The sequence below is a fragment of the Eretmochelys imbricata genome, chromosome 2, assembly GCF_965152235.1.
Source record: "Eretmochelys imbricata isolate rEreImb1 chromosome 2, rEreImb1.hap1, whole genome shotgun sequence".
In the NCBI taxonomy this organism is placed as follows: Eukaryota; Metazoa; Chordata; order Testudines; family Cheloniidae; genus Eretmochelys; species Eretmochelys imbricata.
In genome coordinates, this window is record NC_135573.1 from 257,446,923 (window position 1) to 257,467,630 (window position 20,708).

Consider the following 20,708-nt stretch of genomic DNA (forward strand, 5'->3'; position numbering starts at 1 on the left):
TCCTCACAGGAGGAAGAGCAATAAGGAAATGGCTTGCACGTGGGAGCAGCACAGCGTTGCTTTTTGACTTGCTGGCTGCTGTATGAGTCATTTCAGAACTTCTTAAATGTTAGGCTGTTCCTGTTTGTTGGTGTATTTTGCGCTGTGGCAAGCTTCCCTAAAACAGCCTTGCCAACGTGCGTCAATCCTGATCTGCAGCAACGTCTTGCAGGCCTCTTCGGAGCAGACGCGGTTGATAGTGCTGACACTTGCGTGGTTCTGTGATATGAACAAATGTCCTTTGGAACTTAGGAAGAGACAGGTCTTCTCTTGGAACTGCAGATGCATTTACAGCGCTGTCTCCACTGGTGGAAGGTTCGTAGTGCATTTTGTGTTCTCCTAGGGTAACCCGCTGGGGAGGGTGTATTACATGGTTCAACTCTGTGCTCCATTCACAGAGAATATGTGTCGGTTACAGCCCTCAGCTAGAGAGCCGTGGCTCTTTAGTTCGTGTTTCTAGGTCTGGAGGACTCTGGTTCAGTCCCTGATGTGTCAGCCAAGAGGGCAGCCACCATCACACTAGCAGAAATTGGACTCCACCATTCCACATTTAAGCCCTGTTTGTCTGTGGTGGTGGTTATTATTATTGCCCACAGTGCACATGAGCAGGTTTGTAGTAGGGCTGGTTGAAATATGTTGAATGAAACTTCTTGTTTTTGTTGGTGGGGGAAAAGGTGATTTTTTGTGTGCTTGTTTTTAAGAAATCGGAGGGTTTTTGTGAAAAATACCTGGTATTTTTTCTTCAAAATTTTCTGTTTTATTTTTTTAATGAATCTGGAAAACTAGTCATCCTTTTTTTGTTGTAAAAAAATAAAAATCATGAAAAGTCCTTTTCATTCTAAAGGTTTAGAAAAGAACAATTTTTCAGGGACTTGAAATTTTATTTTGAAAATTTCAGTTTTCACTCATCCCCCCCCCCCCGTAATTTCTCCAACCACCCCACTTCCCTTTTTCAGTGGCAACACAGAAGAAGGGTGTGTAGGGGGTTAAAAATGAATTTTTAATATAATCTGAATAGGTATTTCTATCTATTTTCTATCTGAATAGGTAGTTCTTTTCTAAACCTACAGAATGAAAATCATGGAATTTTTCCTTCCCATTTTTGACTGCTCTGTTGAGGAGGCATGGCCGCCGCAGAGGTTAGGACATACTGCATGTTTAGAAGAATCCCTCCAGACCCTTCCTGTTGCAGGATTGCTCATCATAAAATCCAGCCCCACACAGTGTTCGGGAGAGGAGCCAGTGCTGGTTTTGAGCTTAGTCCCCAAATCCCACTGGATTCAATGAAAAGATTCCCAGGGTCTTAGTAGTGTTTGGACCAGCAACTACATGATTTCACGCTGTTTTCTGTGTGTGCCCATTTCTTGCCTCTTTCTTCTCAGCACTGCAGATAATGTCTCAGTATTTTCTCATAGCGTTAGGGTGCTGCGTGCTGGACCTTTACACCTTCACAGTTGAGTGGGTTTCTTAGTACAATTTCTTTCTTGCTTGCAGTGTTTGACTCTTGTTGGGGGAGTTTGGAGGTTTGTTGGAGGCACTTGCTTATTCTAAAGAGCTTTCCAAGAACCTACCTTCATCCAGTCTCTCTGGTTTTAATAGCTGGAATTTTGCCAGTGGAGGAACCTGTAGCCGGATTCAGAGGATATGATAATAGGTATAAGCACTTAAAAAAGGATAAGGGTGGTTTCAGACTAAACAGGGCTTGGAGCCACCAAAATCCCCTCTCCTCCATCTGCCCCAGACAAGCAGTTTATTTCCCCCGTCCTCAGTGGATTCCGTGGACTTTCGCTTCCAGGCTACCTGGATAGAACTCTGGTTGCCCAATGACTCTAGCTCCCCTCCAGCCACCAGTCGTGGACCCTAAAGAATCGTGCCTTAAAACATCTCTGAAAAGAAATTAGGACGCATGCATGTGTGTGTGATGGGGAGTAAGAGTCTGGTCCAAACCACTGATGCCAACAGAGACTCCCACTGAACTCAGTGAGCTTTGGATCAGGCTCGAAAGGCTAATATTTTGAGGCAGTTTGCCCTCTGCACAGAGTTAAGTGGGAACACCCTATGAAAAACAGGGAGAAGGGAATCCTCCTCCATGCTGGGGAGCTAAGGGGAGAAGTCTGTGCTGTACAATACTCAGCTTGAAAAAGAGCATCTGTGCTGTGAATGCTTTGCATTTCTATCCTCCGCTCCACCGTGTACACAACGGTGCTTCAGGGTAGAAGTTCCTCCTCATGCTACACTCATCCTCTTCTTTTGCAGATGAAGAGGAAGCGCTTAACTCTATTATGAAGGATCTGGCCGCATTGGGCAAATGCGGGGGACTGCTGGACAGCAACAGGAACAAAACCAGCATTCACTCCAACAAACAGGTGAGCTACCTCCGGAATCCCATCTGCATGGCTGGCTCAGTCAGAGTTCTGGAGTTCCACATAGAAATCTGGGCATTGCTTCAGTCACTGCATGGAGAAATGTGATATTCATTCAGGTGCCATAGGAAGGCATAGCTCTCTATGGACAGTTAAAGAGAAAACAGGCTCCCTGCTTCAGAATTTGTGCCGTCTAATGCAATAACTGGCAACTCTCACCAGAACAGGAAGGTAAGAGCTGTGGGCCTGATTCTCAGAGGTGCTGAGTACCTGCACATACAGTTAATGGCAGTAGTGGGTGCTCAGCACCTCTGAAAATCAAATCACTTTACCTAGGTGCCAACAATCAACGAATGCATTAGATGTTAAACCAGTGATCTAAGTACCTGGTACATCATAAAACTGTGTGCTGTTTAAAACAATAACTCTTCACTGAGAAGTTGAGCGCAGCTGAATTCAGTCTGCAGCTCTTAGGTGATAGGGTACTCTGTCTTGTTAAAATTGGGCAGGGTTATTGCAATTCTGTTTCAAAAAGAAGGTAAATATGAGGCCTAATTCTAAAGCTCCCATGGACTTCCAGGGCAGGCATATATTGATTAATTTTCCTTATTAATAATATTTGTATTACTGTAGAGCTTAGGAGCTCAAGTCATGGACCAGGACCCTATTGTGCTAGGCACTATACAAATAAAGAGCCAAGAGATGGTCCCTGCCCCACAAGATTCTCTTATTTGTGATATGAGAGTGTGGAGTGAGCCAGTGCTATACAGACACATGGTAGGAGTCATTGCCTGCCCCAAGGAGCTCTCAGAGTAAACAGGCAGGACCGACTAAGAGTAGGAGAAAGGAATGTTAGCCCCATTTTACAGAAGTGGAAACTAAGGCACAGAGATTAAGTAATCTTTTTCTCCCAAGGTCTCGCACACATACTGTGGCATAGCTAGAAATTGGGCCTAGATCACATGCGTCCTAGCCAAACGCATTAACCACAAGACCAATCTTCCATCCCTTTGTTAATATTGTGTTGAATAAAACGGTTGCTTACCAGGTTACGATGCTGTAATTCTGAAAAGATGAACCAGTCAAGTAAGTTGAGTTTAGGATACCAGCTAGCTGTGCCATGTGTCATAGACATGTTCTACCTCAGATATTTTTTAAGGGCTGAAATAAAAGCACGGGAGTGACAGATATTCAGCACCCTTTTAGAAGAAAAGGCCATTTTTATATGGGTGCCTGAAGATGGATGTAGGTATCTAAGTTTAGGCTCCTAATTCTAAGGTAGATCTAATGCTATTTGTTCTGTATGCAGAATATACAGTAGAGATTTCTCAAACTGCAGTATGGACAAGAGAGGAAATTTTTTTGCACTCAGTTTATACAATTGTCTAAATAACTAGAAGTCAAAAGAAATGGACAGCCATGGAAGAAATACTTCAGCAAATCCACATGGTTGTCCATTTCTTCTAGTGCTGTGACCAGGCAGTAGGTTGTAATTAATTTCATGCTGATTGAGTGGCTATCAAGTAAGGAGAGAAAAAATCATCATTTACAATTTTCATGCGTGTTTTCATGACGTTGGTACCTATACAAATGTTTGTGAATTCATTAGAGAAAAATCCTTTCCAGTAGTCCCTCTAGAGTTTGAAACAGACATACACATGTGCATCTGCGTATATCTATAAAGTGCAGCCTGGGTGTAACAGCTGTCCAAGTGAATCACTGAAGTTGTTCAGCTTGTATTGAAGAGTCCAAGATGTTTACAAAAGTGACCGGGAAACTCAGAGTTGGGTCCCTACAGCTGCAATAGAATCAGATGATCCAGCACAGGTCAGGGTGGCTTGGAGTTGAACATTTTACGCACGATGATGGGTGGAGAGCATAGCAAACCATGCTGGGACGTGAGCCTAGATTCAGAGGATTTTTCTTAAGTAACGTATTTCTTCTACAAAGGCAGAAAATTCTTAGCTGTCTTTGAGGCTGTGGACATACACAGTGTATACAAGTGTATAGTAAAAAGAAAAGGAATACTTGTGGCACCTTAGAGACTAACCAATTTATTTGAGCATGAGCTTTCGTGAGCTACAGCTCACTTCATCGGATGCATACCGTGGAAACTGCAGCAGACATTATATACACACAGAGATCATGAAACAATACCTCCTCCCACCCCACTGTCCTGCTGGTAATAGCTTATCTAAAGTGATCATCAAGTTGGGCCATTTCCAGCACAAATCCAGGTTTTCTCACCCTCCAACCCCCCACACACAAACTCACTCTCCTGCTGGTAATAGCCCATCCAAAGTGACAACTCTCTTCACAATGTGCATGATAATCAAGGTGGGCCATTTCCTGCACAAATCCAGGTTCTCTCACCCCCCTCCAAAAACCACACACACAAACTCACTCTCCTGTTGGTAATAGCTCATCCAAAGTGACCACTCTCCTTACAATGTGCATGATAATCAAGGTGGGCCATTTCCAGCACAAATCCAGGTTTTCTCACCCCCCCACCCCCATACACACACAAACTCACTCTCCTGCTGGTAATAGCTCATCCAAACTGACCACTCTCCCTACAATGTGCATGGTAATCAAGGTGGGCCATGTCCAGCACAAATCCAGGCTCTCTCACTCCCCCCCCGCTTTTTTTTTCCTCCCGGGACACACACACACACACACACACTCACTCTCCTGCTGGCAATAGCTCATCCAAACTGACCACTCTCCAAGTTTAAATCCAAGTTTAACCAGAACGTCTTGGGGGGGGGGGGGTAGGAAAAAACAAGGGGAAATAGGCTACCTTGCATAATGACTAAGCCACTCCCAGTCTCTATTTAAGCCTAAATTAATAGTATCCAATTTGCAAATGAATTCCAATTCAGCAGTTTCTCGCTGGAGTCTGGATTTGAAGTTTTTTTTGTTTTAAGATAGCGACCTTCATGTCTGTAATTGCGTGACCAGAGAGATTGAAGTGTTCTCCGACTGGTTTATGAATGTTATAATTCTTGACATCTGATTTGTGTCCATTTATTCTTTTACGTAGAGACTGTCCAGTTTGACCAATGTACATGGCAGAGGGGCATTGCTGGCACATGATGGCATATATCACATTGGTGGATGTGCAGGTGAACGAGCCTCCGATAGTGTGGCTGATGTGATTAGGCCCGGTGATGGTGTCCCCTGAATAGATATGTGGGCACAGTTGGCAACGGGCTTTGTTGCAAGGATAGGTTCCTGGGTTAGTGGTTCTGTTATGTGATGTGTGGTTGCTGGTGAGTATTTGCTTCAGGTTGCGGGGCTGTCTGTAGGCAAGGACTGGCCTGTCTCCCAAGATTTGTGAGAGTGTTGGGTCATCCTTTAGGATAGGTTGTAGATCCTTAATAATGCGTTGGACGGGTTTTAGTTGGGGGCTGAAGGTGATGGCTAGTGGCGTTCTGTTATTTTCTCTGTTAGGCCTGTCCTGTAGTAGGTGACTTCTGGGAACTCTTCTGGCTCTATCAATCTGTTTCTTCACTTCCACAGGTGGGTATTGTAGTTGTAAGAATGCTTGATAGAGATCTTGTAGGTGTTTGTCTCTGTCTGAGGGGTTGGAGCAAATGCTGTTGTATCGCAGAGCTTGGCTATAGATGATGGATCGTGTGGTGTGGTCAGGGTGAAAGCTGGAGGCATGTAGGTAGGAATAGCGGTCAGTAGGTTTCCGGTATAGGGTGTTGTTTATGTGACTGTCGTTTATTAGCACTGTAGTGTCCAGGAAGTGGATCTCTTGTGTGGACTGGACCAGGCTGAGGTTGACGGTGGGATGGAAATTGTTGAAATCATGGTGGAATTCCTCAAGGGCTTCTTTTCCATGGGTCCAGATGATGAGGATGTCATCAATATAGCGCAAGTAGAGTAGGGGCGTTAGGGGACGAGAGCTGAGGAAACATTGTTCTAAGTCAGCCATAAAAATGTTGGCATACTGTGGGGCCATGCGGGTACCCATAGCAGTGCCGCTGATCTGAAGGTATACATTGTCGGGTAATCCCGTGGGTCAGATCTAAAGCCCTGATGGGATGGATCTGGCCCGCGGGCCGTAGTTTGCACACCCCTGATACAGACCTTTCTTGCTTCTGGGTTTAACCCCCAACCTCTAGCAAATGGGGGATTTAGAAGAAACTTTCCCTGGGGACAGGTTTCCCTTTTAACTACTGCTAAATGGTTTCATCCTCTGAAGCAGCTAATATTGGCTACTGCCAGGCGTGATGCTGGACCACTGGTCTGATCCAGTCTGGTGACTCCTGTGTTCGTATAACATAGGGAAGGAGAGTGAGAGAAGGAAAAGAGGAAAGAGTAATAGAAAATAATGTGGAGAAAGATGCACGGTGATCTGTTATAGGGGAAAAAAATGGGGTAAAGCCAGAAGGGGAAGGAAGGTTAAAACAAAGCAAGGGGGAGAGAGAATGAGTTTTATGTTTTTAAAAAGTGATTATTTGTGGATTGCCATTGTTACAATTCAGTACAACAGATGATACACACTTATAATAACAATAACCTCTGCAGTAGAACCTCAGAGTTACAAACTGAGCAGTCAACCCCATACCCCATTTGGAACCGGAAGTACAGAGTCAGGCAGTAGCAGAGCTCTCCCCCCCCCCCCCCCCTCAAAAAAGCAAATACAGTACAGTACTGTGTTAAACTTAAACTACTGAAAAAATAAAGGGAAAGTGACTTAATACAGCTTTGAAACTAAATGCTAGTGTTCAGCTGCAAACTTTTGAAAGAACAACCATAATGTTTTGTTCAGAGTTACGAACAACCTCCATTCCCTAGGTGTTCGTAACTCTGAGGTTCTACTGTACTTCTTACGTAGTGCTTTTCAACGATAGTTCTCAAAGCATGTTACAAAGGAGGTTGGTCTGTTATCCCCATTTTACAGATGGGGAAAGTGAGGCACGTGGCAATGAAGTGACTTGCCCAAGTTCACCTCAGAATCCAGTGGCAAAGGTGGGAATAGAACCCACGCCTCCTTGTTCCCAGTCTGGTGCTCTAGCCACTAGCTGTCACTGGCCCATACACGTCAGATTGTGCCTTCCTTTAAACTGCAAAGCTTTGGGAGAGGTATGGATGCATGACAGTCTTGCACCCTGACCTAGTGGGTGTAGTCTATGGGGTTGGAGGTGTTGGGTACAATTTTCCAAGCCCAGATCTTAGTGCTTTGTGCTGCATAATTCTAAAATACCAGGATAGTACAGAGAGGCTAACCCACTATCTGCCTTTCTCCAAGCAGGACACTTCCAGTAGACATCGTCTTACCATGGGCTTCTGAGCTAACCACACATTGTGCCTTCCCATGTGGAGGGAAAGGGATGAGATGAACAGGGAGAGATGAAAAAAACTAAATTGTTGAAGAGCCTGGCAACTAAACATGCTGGGGATCCATGCAGATAATTTCTAATGCCAAGGATTAGTCATGTCCTATTGTGGTTTAGGGACATGGTCCAGATGTCTGGATTATAACATTTTGTTGCTAAAAACAGGGGTAAGGGTAGAACAAATCCAAGCAAAGTGTAAGTGAATGAAGTAGTTGAGGAGCCCCCTTGTCTGTGTTGGAAGACCGAGGTCAGTTTGTTTGGGGTTAGAGGTTTAGAAGTGAACCCATCACGTCTCGGATTTACAAAGTGTAACTAGAACTGTACCAGTCGAATGCAGCAGTGCCCAGTGAATTCCTGAACTAGTGAATGGAAAGAGAGGAGAACAATATGCCCTGCTCCCTATCCTACAGTACATGAAGGAGCCACCCACCAACTAATAGGGAAAGTACCACAAGGGAAAAGGCACGGAAATCAGACTAGAACTTTGGGCAGAGCAATAACAGAGCTTTTACAGAGAGTTTTTCGTCTGGACATTTCAAGTGCTTTCCAAACATGGGTCAGTGTCATTATCACCATTTGACAGAATGGGAAACTGAGGCAGAGTAACCTGTCCTAGGTCCCACAGCAGGGCAGTGGCACAGCTGGCAATAGAATGCTGGTCTCCCAGGCCAGCACAACAGTGTACAGTAAGGAGAAGAGAATTCCAGAGTTCTGGGGCTTTAACGGTGACGGTCCTGCCTCTTGTCTGTCTGAAATTTTAACACCAAAGAGTCAGCAGCGCCATACCCATTAATCTTGTATGCCACAATGGGGTGTGAAGCAAGAGGCACTCCCTACTGTGGCCTAAATTATTGAAGGTTTTAGGCCAAGATTGTCAAGAGACTCATGATTTTGGGTGCCCAACTTTTGATGCCTTTAAAGGGTCCAGATGTTCAGATGCTGGGACTCTCTATAAAGTGCAATCCAGATCACTGGTCACTTTTATGAATAGTGGCTTTAAAAAATAGCAGTACATATAGGATCAGACGAAACACCCTACTTCCGAACAATGCCAAACTTTGTGGTGGTGGTGGTGGCTGGCTTGAAATCTGAACCGAAGGGTGGTTCAGAATTTTGCACATGGCACTGTTAGAACGGGTTGGTCCAACACCTTTGAATATGCCTAAATTTGTGGGGGAGGGAGCAATTGGGAAATTTGCAAAATGGGGAGCCCCTGTTGGCTGAACCAAACCCTCACTTCTGAACATTCTTAAACTTCAGGGTGTTTGAAACTCAACCCAGATCTACCTTAAGTCCGTTTAAAGCTTATTACTGTAGTATCTGAGCACCTCACAATCTTTAATGGGTTTATCCCCCAATATCCTGGGAGACAGGGAAGTGCTATTATTCCTATTTTACAGATGGAGAATTGAGTTACAGACAGGGTAATGATGAGATTCACTTAGGCACCTTACTCCCATTGAAATCAAGGGGACTTAGGTGCCTAAATACCTTTGTGAATCTCACCCTCAGTGATTTGCTGCAGGTCTCATCGGAAGTCCAGTGCTAGAGCGTGGAACTGAATCTAGGTCTGACTCCTGGGCCAGTACACTAACACTGGACCATTCTTCCTTCGAGCTTTGATCTTGGACCCATCTCTGACTTAGAGTAAGACTAAATCGTGCTCACTGCGCTATTTGCTTCATGCTTCTTAGTACAGTTATCTGTATTTCTGTACCTGTCCATAGTAAATTGCACTCAGCTGCTGTAGAGGAACGCATTAGTCTATGGTCTAATGCAACGACCAGACCTTTCCACTCTTCATTAGACATTGCACCTCCCAGCTTCCGCTCCACTTTGGACATGCGCCCCAGCCCAATTTGTCTCCCAGCTCTGAGTGAGACCTCTCTAAATGGGAGCTCAGAGTGCTCAGTGTAGCCCGCCAGGATCTGCATGATCTATTCTTTCTAAGCTGTTTCCATTTCAGGCTTAACTGCGTGGTGTGGTGAGAATATGTGTTTTTATTACGAAAGCAGTCTGCTCTTTAGGGAACTCTGCATAAGATCATGATTCACCTCCTTTGGAAGCACTTTTTCCATTTCCCAACATTTCTCCTAATCTAAAACAGTGAGCGTGGCTGCTTTTCCCAATTTCACAGTGAAAAGCAGGGGGAAAGGGAAGCAAAGCAGAGTTTGGCTAACCTCACAGGGTGTGTGTGTGTTCTTTAGCTGGACAAGTTCTAGTTAGAAGCAGTTAGAAGCAGTTGATCCATTTACCCCTCACTGGTCTGAAGGAGCTGGAGTGGAGGAGACTTCACAGTCCTTGCTGATCATTTCCTTTCCGACCTGCTATGGGCTGCGGCTAGATTTGCTTTGGTTTCAGAGTAGCAGCTGTGTTAGTCTGTATTCGCAAAAAGAAAAGGAGTACTTGTGGCACCTTAGAGACTAACCAATTTATTTGAGCATAAGCTTTCGTGAGCTACAGCTCACTTCCTCGGATGCATTTGCTTCAACAGGAGGTTTCAGCCCTCTCTTTAATTAGCATTTTTAAGGAAGAGGCCAACAAAAAAATGAAAAGTTGGTGACGTGCTTGTGGTTGCCACGGTGGCTTGATTTTATTTTTCCTTTTAAGGCATTCCGAAGGTAGCAATTGAAATATCAGAAGGCATTTGTTATCTAGGCTCTGGGGAAACACCAATAGCAATCCCTGGGAGGAGAGGGGTCAGAAATCAAGAGAATTTGGTGGTATTTCCTGTCACTTTTATTTACATGTTTATTATTATTGTTAATAATAATAATTATTGTATATTAAAATAGAGCCTAGAGGCTCCATCCAAGTTCAGGGCCCCATTCTGTTAGGTGCTGTACAAACACTTAGAGCTTGTCTGTACCAGGGTAAAAGGTGTCTTTTAAAACTCTAATGTAGACGTGGCAGATTGGATTTTATGTCTAAGGTGACCAGTGACACACCAGATGAAGGAGGGTTGAGTGACTAGGGTGCTTAGGACATGGGACACCTAGTTTCCAGTCTTTGCTCTGCCACAGATTTTCCTGTGACTTCAGGCAACTTATGCCTACACTGCCATCAGGGATGTGGTTGCAGCTCCCGTTGACATACCTGAACTGGCTTTGATCTAGCTAACGTGGGTGCCAGTAGTTGTAACAGCAGCAGCAAAGGCTAGTCTCATGAATACAGCCCTGTCCGGTCTCATGAATACCGCCCTGCCCAGGACTCTTAAGCAGCTGCCACAGCTATGCTGTTTGTTACCTGAGCTAGCTTTGATCTATTTACACACCCCCTGACTGCAGCGTGGACTTGACCAATGTCTCTTTGTGCCTCAGTCCTCTGTCTGTAAAATGGGGATAATAGCACTGCCCTACCTCACAGGCTAAGTACACTGTGAAGTGCTCAGACGCTGCAATATAAATACTTTATATAGATGGGGCTATAGGAATATAACTGGAGTTGTACTTTTTTTTTATACCTATTTATAATATTGATCATTATTATAAACAGCTAAAGTAAGTGTTAGCTGTCCTCTCTACCTTCACTGACTGACTGAATTCTTAGGTGCCAGAAGCCAGATCTTGAGGAAGGGGGAAAGCCTTGTGATGCAGAGGACAGCTTGTCACTTACCGGATTAGCGGGGTGAACTGGTGTTGTCAGTTGCTTTTGTGTGTGTATGTGTCCTTTCCGTGTGCTTTCCCAGCTCTGTGCAAATAGCTGGTTCAGCAGACCTTGATAGTACTACCCAGTGTGGTTAAGTGCTGGAGGCTGGAATGTCATTGTCTCCATAACGCTGTTTAGGCCGCTCGGTGCTTTTGTTCTTGGAACTTCCCTGGTATTAGTAGATAATGCAGAAGACCTCAGTGTTACTCATAGAGAAAGACGACAGGCACGGCTCAGTGACACAGTCATCTGGCCAGGCTTATTGCCACCTAGACATAGTCGCTCCCTGGCTCCGTAGTTACAGGTACACTGGCACGAGTTCCTAGTAGCAAGGAATGGCTCAGTTGGCAGCAGGAATTTCTGCCATCCCTTAGGCCATGCAAAGAATTAAGGTAAAGAAGGCTGACGTTTATAGGCTAAGAAAAACAGCTAAAATACCCAACCAATACACCGCCTTATGATGTATTTTGTGACTTCTGTTCATTACTTCCCCGTGTTCCTAATATCTTGGACAAAACATCCTGATTCATTATATTGTCAAGCCATCTTATCTTGTACTCAAATGGGATGTAGCTGAACTTGCTGGAATATATTTACATAAATATCTAGTGCCTAGCACACTAGCAACAACTTTGCCAAGATCATGTACAGGACAGTGAACTTGTAAGCATTTGCTTTAGTACGTGGCCTGACTGGTTCACAGCCTCTGGTTCAGGCCTTGGATCTTACACCAAATACAGAGAGCTTGGTGTATGTGTGTGGTGGGGGTGTCTGAAAACGTTTGTGCTACAGGAATACATGGGACATATGAGAATGATTTTAATCTTAGCCCTGTAAAGATCAACTGCCTGCTACAGCGATAGGCAGCTTAGAGTGTGAGAGAAAAGATAGGACTGTGGACTGGGAGTCAAAAGACCTGCATTCTGTGCCACTGACCTGCTGTATGACCTAAGGCCAGTCATTTTGTCATCTCTGTGTCTCAATTTCCCGATCTTTAAAATTGAGATAATAATACTTAATAGTATTAATAACCAGAGTATTTTTGTAAATGATTGAGCGGTATTTTGGTCAAAATCAATTTTTTGATTGAAAAAAAATCAGAAATTTTGTCCTGCTCTAATTCCTGCCCACGTTGTAAAGTGATTTGAACTCTATGGGTGAAGCACTCAAGAGCTAAATAATATTAGTTAGCATGTCCCAGCATGGCCGCCTCTTGTTTCACTAAATGTATCACTTGCTTTTCTGCCACCTCTCTACCTTTTCTCCTGCACTGCCCAATACCTCCCATTGAAAGGAAGAAAGTAAATTAATATGGAATACCTGGCACATGTGTAGCCCAATTCATCAGGAAATCTCAAAGTGCTTTCCAAAGGAGGCTGTCGTTACCCTCTCTGGGCCTCAGTTGTAAAAGGGGGCTAAGTGATATGGCCAGGATTATGTAGCATCCCATGGCACAGGTGCTTGCTGTTGTGTAGCTTCATAAGAGAGTGGTAGGCTTCTTGCATGGCCCCTCAGCTACATGCAAGAGTCTCTTATGATCTGCCCCTTAATATTTGCAGAGTGCTTTGAGATCCTTGTATGAATGGTGCTGTAATTGCTCATGTCTTGGTCTTGTGGTTGGGGCCCTGAACTAGGATTTGTGAGATTTGGGTTCAGTGCTTGGCTGTGCCACAGCCTTTTCTGTGATGTTGGGTAAATCACCCAGGATCAGATTTCCAAGTTTGCAACTTGGGCTTGATTTTCAGAGGTGCTCAGCACCCAGCATTGTCTTGGGGAATCTGTGCCCAAATTTTCAAGAGCTGATCATGCAGTATGCTGAGCAGTTGTGAAAATCTGGCCGTTAGTCTCTTTGTACCTCCACTTCTACCTGCACAATGAGGATGATAATAACAGCACTTCCTTTGTCCCTTTTGTCTAATTAGACTAAAAGCTCTTTAAGGCAGGGACTGTCTTTTGCTGTGTGTCAATACAGCACCTCGCTTGGGGCTTTGATCTTCATTGGGACCTCTAAGCAGTACCAGAATTCGAAAGGTTAATAATAATAATGCACTGGCGAAGTAGAAAGCATTGTGAATTAAATATTATTAGCTACAGATTTAATAACTTTACATAAAGTGAGGAAAGGATTCAAAACAAGAATGTAACCACCTGATTAGCTTCCAGTTTGTTTTCTCCCTCCCAAATGAGGGTTTTAAAACCCCTATTTTATGTTTTAGTGGTTTTTTTATATATATATTTACATTCAAAGTGTTTTTCTCCAATGTACCCTGCTTGTTTATGTTTCTCTCCTCACAAGTGGAGCGCAATTATGTGGGGCAGCTGGTGTATTTTTGTTGGCCGCTGTCTGCGGAAGATCTGCCTTGTTGTTGTTAATGTAGAAGAAAAGGATGCAGCAGGGTTCTTTTTTTTTCTTTTCCCCCTCTGGAGTTTTTACAAGTGTGTTTGACATTTTCCAGCAACGAGCTGTTTTTAACTTATTTGTCTGAGAAACTGTTTTGCTCAGCATAAATCTGCAATGCATTTAAGCTTGTATTTGCTAAGATGGGGCAAACGTTGCATGTGGGCTTTCCATGGTATGCCCGCATCTTGAAGGCTGCGTACAGATGTGGTCTCATCTCAAAAAAGATATACTGGCATTAGAAAAGGTTCGGAAAAGGGCAACTAAAATGATTAGGGGTTTGGAACGGGTCACAATATGAGGAGAGATTAAAGAGACTAGGACTTTTCATCTTGGAAAAGAGGAGACTAAGGGGGGGATATGATAGAGGTATATATAATCATGAGTGGTGTGGAGAAAGTGAATAAGGAAAAGTTATTTACTTGTTCCCATAATATAAGAACTAGGGGCCAGCAAATGAAATTAATGGGTAGCAGGTTTCAAACAAATAAAAGGAAGTTCGTCTTCACTCAGCGCACAGTCAACCTGTGGAACTCCTTGCCTGAAGAGGTTGTGAAGGCTAGGACTATAACGGGGTTTAAAAGAGAACTGGATAAGTTCATGGAGGTTGAGTCCATTAATGGCTATTAGCCAGGATGGGTGAGGAATGGTGTCCCTAGGCTCTGTTTGTCAGAGAGTGGAGATGGATGGCAGGCAGTGGCGTATTAACACCTAGGCCTTAACAAAACTGCAGGGGCGGCAAATTTATAATAACAGCCAGAGGCTGCTTCCCCCGGTGCCAGTTTGCGTACTCTGCCCTTTCCCCGCCCCCTCTCTGCCTCTATTGGTCCCCTTCCCCAAATCCATGGCCCTGCCTCCTCTCCTGTGCACCCCGTGTTCCTCCCCCCCTTCCCCATCCTTCATGAAGCTGTTTCATCCACAAGCACTGGCAGGGAGCGGGGAGAAGCAGGACCTGGCAGCACGCTCAGGGGAGGAGGCGGAGCAGAGGTGAGCTGGGGTGGGCTAGGGCAGGGAGCTGCTGTGAGGGTGGGGTGCGGCAATTATTTCAGGGCCTTCGGCGGCAAAATCATTAATTCGCCACTGATGGCAGGAGAGAGATCACTAGATCATTACCTGTTAGGTTCACTCCCTCTGGAGCACCTGGCATCGGCCACTGTCAGTAGACAGGATACTGGGCTGGATGGACCTTTGGTCTGACCCAGTATGGCCATTCTTATGTTCACTCACAGACGTAATGATCAGGAGCTGTTCACAGTGCATAGCAACATAGGTAAGGAAATAAACCAAACTGGACTCAGTACTATTTTGGAACTGAGCTTGTAACATCCACCCAACTCTCGCTGATGGTGTTAGCTTTTATTAATTACGGTATAGCCTACAGAATCCAATCAAAACCGCAATCCCATTGCACTGGGCACTGTACATACACACACAGAAGTGACCTTGGCTTCCACCTAGAGGGCCCAGCTGAGATCAAGGACCCATTAGACTAGGAGTCAGAGACAGTCCCCACCCTAAAACAGTTCACAAACAAGGCATACAAAGGGTGGAGGAAAGGGAGTATTCTCCTCACTCCACAGCTGGGGAAGCAAGTAGTTCTTGAAAGTGGGTCTGCAGATTTCCTAGTCAACAGTTGCTGCCCTGCTCCTACCCTGTGGCCCATTACTAGCCAACTGAGTAGGAGAAACCATGAAACCTGAAGTTGCATCAAGCCATGCTTCCCTGGCCCTGGTGGGAGGAGCATGTGAACTCGAATTGGTCGAGGCTTCCTACTGAAACCTAAAGAGGGGCACAGGAAGTTGTCTGCACATATGGGCTCTACCTGGCTGCTATGTTGGGCCCTGCCTTCTTGCTTGGCTCCTGCGCTATGCCTACACTAGCAATTAAACAACAAAACTTTTGTCTTTCAGAGGTGTTTAAACCTGCCCCTGAAAGACAACAATTTTGCTGAGACAAGTGCCAGTGTGAACAGCATGTTGTCAGCAGGAGCACTTTCCTGCAGACAAAGCTAACCCTGCTCATTGGGGTGGAAGTTTTTTGTTGGCAGGAGAGCCAACAAACAGCGGCTGCGTTGCACGACTTTTAGCGGCATGGCTGTAGTGACACACTAAAAGTTGTGTAGTGTAGACCAAGCCCTGGATGCTGCTTTCATGACCTGTTCCTGATCCTTGCCTATGGTCTCTGAATCTGGTTCCAACCCTTGGCACGACTCTCTGACTTCAGCTCTAACCCCAACCCTCGACCTGACTCTCTGTCTCCAGCTCTGACCCTTGGCCTGACTTCCAACTCCGACTCCTGCTCTAATCACCAGACCCAGTCACCTCCATCTCGGCCCCAGCACACAGAGAGAGTAAGTGACTTGGCCAAGGCTGCACAGGGAGTCTATTGCAGAGCAGGCAACTCACCCTGGCCATAGCCCCATCACTTTTTACCAGTCATAAGGCCGAGCGACAGGAGGGAAGGGGCGGGGAGGAGCAAGCAGGGGTGGGGCTCAGCGGAAAAAGGGGCATGATGGTAGGAGTTTAGGGGGAAGGGGCAGTGCAAGGAGGTGGGGCCACGGTTTGGGTGCTGGTGGCCCCCGCACTTTTAGGGACCTTCCACTGCCCCAAATCTCTGCAGTTCTGGTACAGAGCGCTAAGCATACTGTCATCCTGCTCCCCTCCCCCTCTCTCACCCTGTTGTACTTGAACCACTTGGGTTCAAAGGGGGAACCAATTAACGAGGGGAGTTTTAGTCCTATCCTCCCCTCCCCCTATACACACTAAACTAGTTATTTTCTTTCCATTAGCAACAATCGTATTCCCCCACCTCCCTTCCAGCACAGGCTGTGAGCGGGCGGAGCACTGATGAAGAATCAGTCGCATACTCCCTGCATCTGAAAAGGATAACTCCTGAATGGGTGGGTGACAACACTTCCTGAGCGTGTTTCTTATCTCTAACCCTGCATTTCCAGAGCATGAAGGCACAGTTTCCATACTCTCACCCTTCAGAAGGAAGGCAGGGCTAAAATGGCTGTGTCTTGGATGGGGGACCAGGAGCTAGCTACTCATTAGGATCATTTTTAAAAGGCCAGATCCTGAGATTTTCTGAGTAATGCAACACACACTGAAGTCCAGGGATATTGCAGAGCTGAGGATTGGCCCCTAAAAGCCATGCCTGAAGAGCAAACATACAGCATAGGGAGAGGTGAGCCAGTTTAGAATAATAAAGACCACCAGCCACCAATTTTTGGTGCTTCAGGAAAAGAGGGTATTTTTCCAGTTTTGAACCTTAAGTGCTAAAATATCCCAAGAAGGCCTCTTCTCCTGGTAAGTGCACTGGCTCCAGCCAGTACTGGAAGGAAAAGCATCAGAAATGCATGAGGAAGTGTGTTCCCACAAGAATTCCAGGTCTGTGCTATTCAGCTGCTTACATCAGAGTGCAGCCCGTTTGGAAAGCTTTGGATCAGCATCCACATTAGAGACAGGTCTAAGTGGTGAAGTATTGAACCGGATTTCAAACATCCCAAAATTCAGAGGGAGGAAGGGAAACTGTTTCGGGTCCAAGGGTTCTGGTTCAGAAGCTTTCTAGAGGTAGCAGCCAGCTGCAAAATATGGATATGGATCTGGGCTTGGATTATGCAGTCCTCTGCTGCTTGGGGGGCATTTGGCCGAGGAGAAATGGGGTGGGTCAGGGCCATTCCCAGTCAAAACTTTTGGATGCTCATTTGACGTGAACCCAAATCGCTGAGTCACTTCTCACTGACACCAGGCCTGGCTGAGTCACTTCTCACAGACACCAGGATTCACTCCCTCAAAATCAGTGGATATTTACACTGTATAAATGAGAGGCAAATCAGGGCCAGAAATTTTTGAGATTCACCTCACTGGTGAAGCAGGAAACGCAGGAAGAACATAAGAACGGCCATACTGGGTCAGACCAAAGGTCCATCCAGCCCAGTATCCTGTCTACTAGCAGTAACCAATGCCAGGTGCCCCAGAGGGAGTGAACCTAACAGGTAATGATCAAGTGATCTCTCTCCTGCCATCCATCTCCACCCTCTGACAGACAGCCTAGGGACACCATTCCTTACCCATCCTGGCTAATAGCCATTAATGGACTCAACCTTATCTAGTTCTCTTTTAAATCCTATTATAGTCCTAGCCTTCACAACTTCCTCAGGCAAGGAGTTCCACAGGTTGACTGTGTGCTGAGTGAAGAAGAACTTCCTTTTATTTGTTTTAAACCTGCTACCCATTAATTTCATTTGCTGGCCCCTACTTCTTATATTATGGGAACAAGTAAATATCTTTTCCTTATTCACTTTCTCCACACCACTCATGATTTTATATACCTCTATCATATCCCTCCCTTAGTCTCCTCTGTTCCAAGCTGAAAAGTCCTAGCCTCTTTAATCTCTCCTCATATTGTGACCCGTTCCAAACCCCTAATCATTTTAGTTGCCCCTTTCCGAACCTTTTCTAATGCCAGTATATCTTTTCTGAGATGAGGGGACCACGTCTGTATGCAGTATTCAAGTTGTGGGCATACCATGGATTTATATAAGGGCAATAAGATATTCTCCATCTTATTCTCTGTCCCTTTTTTAATGATTCCTAACATCCCATTTGCTCTTTTGATTGTCGCTGCACACTGCGTGGACGTCTTCAGAGAACTATCCACAATGACTCCAACATCTTTCTCCTGATTAGTTGTAGCTAAATTAGCCCCCATCATATTGTATTTATAGTGGGGGTTATTTTTTTCCAATGTGCATTACTTTACATTTATCCACATTAAATTTGATTTGCCATTTTGTTGCCCAATCTCTTAGTTTTGTGAGATCTTTTTGAAGTTCTCCGCAGTCTTCTTTGGTCTTAACTATCTTGAGCACTTTAGTATCATCTGCAAACTTTGCCACCTTGCTGTTTACCCTTTTCTCCAGATCATTTATGAATAGGTTGAATAGGATTAGTCCTAGGACTGACCCTTTGGGAACACCAGTAGTTAGCCCTCTCCGTTTATTCCTACCCTTTGTTCCCTGTCTTTTAACCAGTTCTCAGTCCATGAAAGGATCTTCCCTCTTACCCCATGATAACTTAATTTACGTAAGAGCCTTTGCTGAGGGACCTTGTCACAGGCTTTCTGGAAATCTAAGTATATTATGTCCACTGGATCCCCCTTGTCCACATGTTTGTTGACCCCCTCAAAGAACTGTAACAGATTAGTAAGACATGACCTCCCTTTACAGAAACCACGTCGACTTTTGCCCAACAATTCATATTCTTCTATGTGTCTGACAATTTTATTCTTTAGTATTGTTTCAACTAAATTCCCTGGTACTGATGTTAGACTTACCGGTCTGTAATTGCCAGGATCACTTCTAGAGCCTTTCTTAAATATTGGCGATACATTAGCTATCTTCCAGTCACTGGGTACAATAGCTGATTTAAAGGACAGGTTACGAACCATAGTTAATAGTTCCGCAATTTCACATTTGAGTGCTTTCAGAACTTTTGGGTGAATGCCATCTGGTCCCGGTGACTTGTTACTGTTAAGTTTCTCAATTAATTCCAAAACCTCCTCACTTCAATCTCAATTCCTCAGATTTGTCACCTACAAAAGATGGCTCAGGTTTGGGAATCTCCCTAACACCCTCAGCTGTGAAGACTGAAGCAGAGAATTCATTTAGTTTCTCTGTGATGACTTAATCGTCTTTAAGTGCTCCTTTTGTATCTCGATCATCCAGGGGCCCCACTGGTTGTTGTAGCAGGCTTAAAAAACATTTTGTTATTAGCTTTTGAGTTTTTGGCTAGTTGTTCTTCAAACTCCTTTTTGGCTTTTCTTATTGCATTTTTACATTTAATTTGGCAGTGTTCATGCTCCTTTCTGTTTACCTCACTAGGATTTGACTTCCACTTTTTAAAAGATGCCTTTTTATCTCTCACTGCTTCTTTTACATAGTGGTTAAGTCACGGTGGCTCTTCTTTAGTTCTTTTACTGTGTTTTTTAATTTGGGATATACATTTAAGTTGAGCCTCTATTATGGTGTATTTGAAAAGAGTCCATGCAGCTTGCAGGGCTTTATTTCAGTTGATGAAGGGCTCTGAGAACTTCTGCTGAGAAAGACACTATGCGTAAAACTTTCCAAAGCACTTGAATGACTTAGGAGCTGAAGTCCCATTTACTTTCAGTCAGACTTAAGTCATTTTTGAAAATGAGATTTCATTGCCAAAGTCATTTAAGTGCTTTTGCAAGTTTCACCCTGCATAAATGTAACTTGTTGTTAAACTACCTTTATCAATGATGTAGCTTTAGAGGGTGAGTAGTTAACAGTCAGTGGAGGTGCCATTTATTTATGCAGAAGTTTATTTTTATCACAATATGGACCAAGTACAGTTTTCAAGTAGGTGAGCACAGAGCTCCCATTGATACACTTGGCTTCTATTGAGTTTACAATCAGAAGGCAATGTGGCCCTAAATGGACCTGATCTGAAGACCACTGAAGTTAGTGGGAGCCTTTCCAATGACTGCAGTGGGATTTGGATCAGATCCATTTCAATTAGACTCTCAGGATCTTGGGAGCTAACTGATTTTCTCTCTTTCAGCAGCGGAATGCCAGGATCAAGTTTGAATATGATGGAGAGAAAAGGTGCGTTCCTGACCCGTTCCCGCATTTCCCTTGGCGCAGGGGGGAAAGGGCCCTTGCTTTCCCTCACCTGCAAATGTAACTCCCATTGTAAGCAATGAGAGCTTGGCATGGGAGAGGCCTGTGAATTCAGCCATAAGTATTTCCTGGGACTAGTGCACAGGCAAATTGGTTCTAACTGTGATTCATTAAATGCCACTCACCAGTAGCTCTATTCTCAAACCGGTGAACTTAGCTGGACTTCAGGCCTCCCACATGAGTTTGTTCTTTGATTAGTAGCC

General features: G+C 44.7%; 1 protein-coding gene across 1 annotated transcript in view; it reads left to right on the plus strand.

Moving 5' to 3' along the window:
• The first annotated feature begins 236 nt into the window (after nt 1-236).
• LOC144260778 (mitogen-activated protein kinase kinase kinase 3-like) overlaps nt 237-20,708 on the plus strand; it is a 60,406-nt gene continuing 39,934 nt past the window's right edge. Inside the window, exons 1-3 of the mRNA XM_077809514.1 lie at nt 237-354; nt 2,296-2,405; nt 20,387-20,430. Of these exons, the coding sequence (XP_077665640.1) occupies nt 2,322-2,405; nt 20,387-20,430 (128 nt within the window). The 5' untranslated portion in view covers nt 237-354; nt 2,296-2,321. The remainder of the gene's footprint in view (nt 355-2,295; nt 2,406-20,386; nt 20,431-20,708) is intronic.